The sequence below is a fragment of the Aythya marila genome, assembly GCF_965140915.1.
Source record: "Aythya marila genome assembly, chromosome: 3".
Lineage (NCBI taxonomy): Eukaryota > Metazoa > Chordata > Aves > Anseriformes > Anatidae > Aythya > Aythya marila.
The window spans coordinates 18,848,684-18,856,247 of record NC_139044.1 but is presented as its reverse complement, the minus strand read 5'-3'; the positions used below and the strand labels follow the sequence as shown (position 1 = coordinate 18,856,247).

General features: G+C 35.2%; 1 protein-coding gene across 3 annotated transcripts in view; it reads right to left on the bottom strand.

The window, feature by feature from the left end:
- Nucleotides 1-368: 368 nt before the first annotated feature.
- PROX1 (prospero homeobox 1) overlaps nucleotides 369-7,564 on the bottom strand; it is a 48,706-nt gene continuing 41,510 nt past the window's right edge. For 2 of the 3 annotated variants that reach the window (XM_082755533.1, XM_082755532.1), the window contains one exon: nucleotides 369-6,326. In XM_082755533.1, the coding sequence (XP_082611659.1) occupies nucleotides 6,138-6,326 (189 nt within the window). In that variant the 3' untranslated portion in view covers nucleotides 369-6,137. The remainder of the gene's footprint in view (nucleotides 6,327-7,564) is intronic. The other variant, XM_082755534.1, reaches the window with a different exon arrangement.

Sequence of the window (7,564 nt, the reverse complement as noted above, 5' to 3'; positions counted from 1 at the left end):
AGAATGGAACATGGGCACTACTACAAACAAGGGCAGATTGATCAAAGGAGCAAATGTAAACCACACCAAACCAAGCATTATTCTGCATTCACCTAACTGGTAGAAATCCCTATTGCAGGACAGCAGCATGGCAGGTGTACTCAGGAAATGATTCGATATCCCAAAGACAAGAACTTTCTAGCTCAGGGTGGCTACATTGGCTAGGTCTGAGGCCGTGTATGCCTCAGACATAGCATGGCTGGTGCAGGGAGTTACTCCTTGTCTGATAGACTGTTGCAAAATAACATTCATTATCTTAACCAGTGCTGGAGGTAGGACACCGGATTAGATAAATCATTATATCCATTTTGCAAGAGGGCTGGCAGTTTCATTAATAAATAATTCTAAGGGGGAGAGAAAACCTGCAGAGGACTACAATCCTAGATACAGCCTGGCCACAGCAGAGAGGTTCCAGTGATTCCTTTTTTGATACAGGGCAACATCAACTTTTGGAAAGAAATATAAACAATGGCAATGAGCTTGTAATTTATATTTTATTTTGCACAAGCTTGCATATATACTGCACATACATTCAGTTTAGAGAAGATGGAAGGCACACAAGGCAATTGAACTACTGTATCTTTTAAGTGGTACAAAGCAAAAAGGTAAAAGTCTGGAGAGTATACAAAAGCTTTAAACACACAAAATAAAATCCACCCCCCAAAAAACATTTTTTCCTGTGTTTATCTTAAATTTAGTAGCTGCCAAGCTAGAATTGTAACTTCTTTTTTTTTCAATCAATTGTCTACTGCACCTTTTTTATTTTTTTCAAACAGACAGGGGAGTCTTATTGTTTTATCTTGTCATCAATTAATATTACAGTACATCCTTGGTAATACAAAATTGTACACCTTCATCAAATAAATTAGGATAAATTAAACCAATAAATTATGCAAAGTCTTCAGAACAATAGACAACAACAAAAAAATCCACAGTTGAAATTGCCTCTAGCTAAAAAATAAAATAAAAAAAAATCAAAAATTGACTTTATCAGTTCAATTATTGTACTATCTTCAAATTAAAGGGTCTTTATTACAAAAAAAGAGCTTAATAATGCTATTTACAACATATTGCTAAATAATATAAAGGCAGTGTTTTGTCACTTTTGTAACTATATACATATGAGTAATGGCTGGGACAATATCAGTTTAAACCTTAACCTTTGACTCTTCTGGGCAGCATTTAAACCAACCTAAAGAGGCTTTTTTTCTTTCTTTTTTTTTTTTTTTTTTTCCTTCTTTTTCAGTTTCTGACTCTTACATGTTACATGGTAATGAGATGGTTATCGTGTTTGTCTAATATTTCACTTGAGTGGTACACTTAATGCAGAAAGGATGGATTTTAGAGAAAAATGTAAGCTTGCTGTTTCTTCTAGAGGTTTGTTTCTACATATCCCAGTATATTTGTGCATTTGGAAGGTGGCTGCTTCGGGAGAGAGAGGTGACTGTGGCTCAGATGAAAAGACTAAATAAAGTCATAGTGCCACCACCTTTCGTAGACTAAAAAGGATATTCCTAAGAAGATACAAAGGTTAAATACCAGTTTTCATCCCAGCTCTAAATATGAGCATTTTTAGCTTCAGTTTATAGATGGTTTACAACCAACAGTTCTACAGAAAACGAAATTGCATTTCCTTCAACAGAACATTTAAGTGCAATACAGTAACTGCTTACTCATATAAACCAGTTACATTCCTTAAGGGGAGCTTTTTGAAAACAATGCGTATTGGAATTTTCAAACACATAGTTGGTACCAGAAGGAAACATTTGCACTATCAACACCAATGATTACTATATAATACACATGGCAAATATAGTTTTTGCTTTCACTTCTCATGTACAGTGCTCGTTTTTGGGGGTTTTGTAAACCACTTTCCATTTATATATATATATATATCTTTCTGTATATATATATATGTATAATCTTTCAATGCTGCTGGTGAAAATCCTATCTTTAAAGCCACAAAATCTTCACCTTTATTTCTTAATTAATATCAACCTGTGGAAAAAAACATTTTTCTATTAACTGACTTCCTATACATAGAAAAAAATTCTGCAATTTTACAGAAACTGTATTACCCATTCCCTTGACATCTGATGAAAGAGACTTAACTTTTAAAAGTAGAGAGCTGGATTTTCAAGAATGCTTTCAACTATCTATACAGTTACTGTAGTGTTTCTTATAAATTCAACAGATGTTTTCAGAATGTAGTTATTAAAATCTTATGTCTTTACGCAAGAACAGCCTTAAGGTTGAATATTTACATTGCTTTATAAAAGTTCCCCTCGGTTTTCAGTGTTCACCCACATACCTGGTACAATAACAAAGATTCTGCAAACTTAAAACACTTTAATTAAATAATACTCAGAGGCACAAAGCAAACCTCAGGAATACATGGGTGAACACTTTCTTAAATAATTACTACATTCTAACATCTTCCACGTGTTTACCATTAAATGTGAAACGTTCCCATTAAACAACCAGAGATACAGTAAGAATTAAATGTTTTGTAGTTTCAAATAGAACATTCTTTTCACAAAACATAACAAATGTCTAAAATAGGTTCTTAATCTAGATAGGAAAAAGGTAAGCTTTTCACTTCATACGCATATTTTGTGTGTGTGTGTGTTTCTGTGTATATATACATACATACACACATTCTGTGTGACTACATATGTATATGTATATGCACATATGTCACGTATGAAATATTGCTTCTATACTACTTTTCATCAGGCTAAGAAAACACAAGATTTGCACCACAGTTACAAAAAATTGGCTTCTACAAGAATTTTCAAAACTTGAATGCTGCTCAAACAATTGAGAAAAAATAATTTGCGTTATCAAACTGTTCTAAAAATTCTCTTCTTCAAAAACGTATTCTCCTGCTTTTTTTTTTTTTAATTTTTAAAAAGACACAAAATATGCATAGCTATCAACAGTATGTCAAACAGCCGGAAAAAAAAAAAATTAGTGTTTATTGCAGCTGTAGTAATTGAAAAATAAAGTTTAAAAGATGAAAATTGTAAGCCACAGAAGGCACAAGAACAATTGTACTTGTGGGGGAAAAACTGGTATTTTGAAGGATTTTTTTTATCCTTCCGCTGGTGCATTTAAGGTCTAGACTATAGGCACAGACTATAACCTCAAGTTTATATGCAGAAATAAATTTGAATTAGCAGTAAATGAATGGCAACATGGGATTTCTACATGGAATTTGAAATTCTTTCCCTATGTAAGCTTCTCATTACAATAAAAGTAGCCTCCTGCCTTTTAGCCATTTTAGTGAAATAGTATTGAGATCATTTGAAAAAACAAAAAACTTTTCTGCTTACAATTTAGTAGGAGCTATGCCATGTATTTGTAATTTTAGGTGTGTTGGGAGGCACAAAGGCAATATGGCTATAAAATGCAGAAAAATCACATAACTGAAATGATCAAATTATCTTGTGTTCCTTTTTCAGACCAAGGAGGTTTTGTTTTTCTTTTAAGATGAAATTTCTACTCTTAATTCCTATGCCTCATTTACTATTGAGATTATGCTACTTATAAATAAATAAATAAATGCAACAACATCAAGTGTTGAGTACACAATTTCACTTATTTAGATTATGTGAATCACATTGCAGCCAAATAATAATAATAATATTAATATTATTAATAATAATAATAAACAACATAATAAAAGTAACGGTAAAATCACAGATCAAGATGGTAGCTAGTAGTATGTCCACATAGTATGACTAAAGTATGGCTTTGCTTTCTTACGTCCAAGGTGACAATGCAGTGTTATATTTTGTATCTGATGGTATGCCAATGATGAACATGCTGTATTAAAACTTGAGCATTTTATGCCACTTCTTCCCATAAATCAAAAAAAAAAAAAAAAAAAAGTGCATGAACACAATTTTCATCCTTTCTTACTCAGAATTCACTGGAGTTACATCTTTATGAAGTGTAATGTTTACCAAATCATGCACACACACACAAAAATAAAACAAAAACAAAAGCAAAAAAAAAAAAAAGGAAAAAGAAAGAAAACTAAAGAAAACAAAACACAAGAAAAGAAAGAAAAAGACACATCCTGTCTACTGTAAGGATACGTACAGTATTAGGTACTCTCAGGGAGTCTAAGATCAAGAAGATTTGTTTTGCTTTTAATGCATAGTGAAAATGTTGGCACTTCATCCCATGCTATTGTCTGCATTGCCTATACTCCACAGATACTGCCAGTGCTTGAAAATACTGACAGGGAATCGTAGGATTGTGCTGTTTAATTTGAAGTCAGCAGGTTTTTAAGGCTTTCTGCTGACAATAATTGCTTTCATACATTTCTGTCTATCAGCAGTATTTGTAAATGAAGTGAAATTGCAATGATCAGGTCAGCTCTTTAGTCACATGGGTAAACTTTCACTCTCCAAAGTCAAAATGGTAATTTTAAAATAAAGAAATAAGATATCAATATCCTCAATGGTCTAAATACAATTCTCAGCTAATTAGGAACTTCCTCTAGACTCAGACTGAATTATGTAGGGGAAAATACTATCGACGATAACAATAAATTCTTACTGCATCTGTACAAAAGACGACAGAGAAAATGACAAATACAATAGCAAAGAGTGCTATAGCATATTCAACCTTCCCCCAAACTTTTGGAGACAATACCTTTCTGAAAACGTGAGACAAGGAGAGCCATTGAAGAAAGCACAAGAACTAGCAGCTAGCTTTCTTTCCGTGTGCTGACATATCGTGGTATAGCATTCAGGCGAATCCAGATCCATCATGGATTTTACACTGTAGCTCAGATTTTGGTCAAGACTAGCTCCAGCTTCAGAGGACAAGTGCAGCACATTGCTCAAATAGATTTTTGTTTTGTTTTGTTTTAAGCTGCACTTACAGTAATTTAAAAAATCCAATTTGGCTATCTGAACCCTGCATAGCCAGGAGGACACTGTGATTTTTGTATATGCTTGATTAGATTTTTATGAAAATGTAATTTTTATTCTTCTGATTAGGAAAAGACTAATTATATTTTACAGCTACAAACAAGTTTTGTTTTGTTTTGTTTTTTTTCCTCAGCACTGTGAGGTGGAGATGCTTTCTTCTACTATATATAAGATCATTCAAAAAGTGCTTTTTAGGACAGATGTCAAATACAGACAGAAAACTTTGTATACTGGAAAGGGGATTTCTGGGGGCAGAATGGACTAAGAAAAGAATAAATTTAGGGACTGATGCCACTTGAAGTAAGACCAAGACATGGCAATTTATTACACTGCAGGTTTCATTTTTACTCTATGGAGAGTGAAATGCTTCCGTTTTAATAAGCTGACCATATTCTAAAATTAGTGTGGTTGATACAATATTGTGCATGAATTACTGGCCTCACCCTGCAAGAATGGTATTTGATTTGTGCAAATGTCCCTTGCTGCAATTTAGAAAAACAAAAACCTGGCATGTTGATTACTGGTGCAGGGTATTTATCATTTCTGTAAGGGAAAGCATGAAGAATAGGGTTTGCTTTTTCGGTACCACTTCTCGGAGTGAGTACCTAAAATAGATGTTGTAGCTTTTTGAAGTATGAAACAAAATCTAGTTATTGGTTTAAAAGTATATAAAATAAAAAATAAAAAGAAGCTCCAAGCTCATGAAGTGACTCCACAGAGTTCAGACCTTTAGCAGTATAAACATAATATAAACTTCATTGTCTGTAGTATTGTGCCATGACATTAGTCTCACTAAGACAAAATGCCACTTTGCAGCAAGCAATAAATCTGACAAAGCGTTTTTAAACATAATGCCCTAACTTGCTAAGACAGACTTTTACACGCTTCCAAACTCTTCTCCCTGAAAATTAACCCCATTTATTCTCCAAATGTTAAGGGTCTCGGGCAAAAGTAAACCGAAGGCTGAAGTAAAATAACCATCCCCTTGGAACTGAACAAAAACTCAAATCCAGAAGGGATCACAGTCTAATTTCATATACATATATATGTATGTGATACACATATATATGAAATTAAAATAGAGACACACATGACTTGGGCATCAGAAGGGGACTGCTACTTTCATACATTCATAAATAGCTGCTGAACTCTCTACTCATGAAGAAGCTCTTGTAGGCAGTTTGGGGATTTGAAAATCTCAGGGACCTCACTGTCCAGCTTACAGATGACCTTGTATATGGCCTTCTTCCAGGAAGGATCAACATCTTTGCCTGCGATAATGGCATTGAAAAACTCCCGTAACGTGATCTGAGCCACTTCCAGGAATCTCTCTGGAACCTGCTGATACAAGGAGACAATGGCATTAATACAGTTTTCAATTTCAAGTCTCTGGTTCTTCAAAGGAAACTGAGCTAAGTTCTTTCTTTCAGAAAGGGGCTTACATAGCACCTGCATTTTCTAAATGTGGCAGCCTTCTATTCTCTTATGCAAAGCTGTTATATATAGTAGTATAGCAATAACTTTTATAACATGTGTTAGAGATCTTTGTGAAGTCTACTGACAGAATGTAGGTAACAAAATGTTACTGTCTGAGTTTGGAGAGTGGGGATTTATAGGATATAATTAGCAGGAGGGGAAACAAACACAATTGTCTTTAAGGAGAGAAATCCCTGTCTGATATTTTACCCATGCATTTATGACTATGTTCTCCACTCTGCGTGGGGACTAATACATGTCATGCACGCCTAGAAAACTGTCTGTACCTTCATGCTTAACTTCGGTCACAGCCAGTGCTGCAAGTTACCAAAGAAATAGGATATCTCTGAATGTTGTTTGTAGTTGAAAAACAAGTAAGCAAACAAGCCTTCCGCAAACAGTTTTGTTCTGTGGCTGCTGTGCATGAGACTCTTGTAAGATGGCCTTCTCGGAAGCCGCTATGGTCTTCCCTTCTTTTTCAGAAGGCTACAAATAAAATCCCAACCCCTTCACTGGATGCACTGTGCTCCAAGTGACGTTACTCATTTTTCACTATGGAGTTGCTTCTCTCCTTGTCAATACAAAGATGCTTTCATCATAGATTAGTCATAAGGGGAGAAATTAGGTGTGTCAAACTCATCTGGGTTTTCTACATGTCACTGTCATTCCACAGGTGAGCCAAACGGCTGCTAGCACGGGCACGTCACTTAGAAGCCCCTAAACAACGAGTGAATGTTAAAAAACACAGTTGACTCCAAACTTTGGTAATTTGCCCTAAATAGTTGTCTCAGACATCAGCACCACCTTCTTACCCTCTTCCTTAAATGACTTGAAAGCCATCACCACAACAAACTGCAGGTCAGTCGCAACGTTGAGGTCATCTCCATAAGGGTATTGTTTTCCATTTTTATCACGGAAATATGGCTTCACTGCGCTAGAACTGCTAATGCACGGCCGGCCACTGGCCAGCACACTTATAATAGTAAGCACTACCCCAGTGCTATTATTTGCCCGTGCTGGGTACACCTGGCAAGAGCAATGCTTTGACCTGCGGTAGGGTCCACTCCAACTGTCCCCGTGGCCAACACAGGCCTGGGCAGATC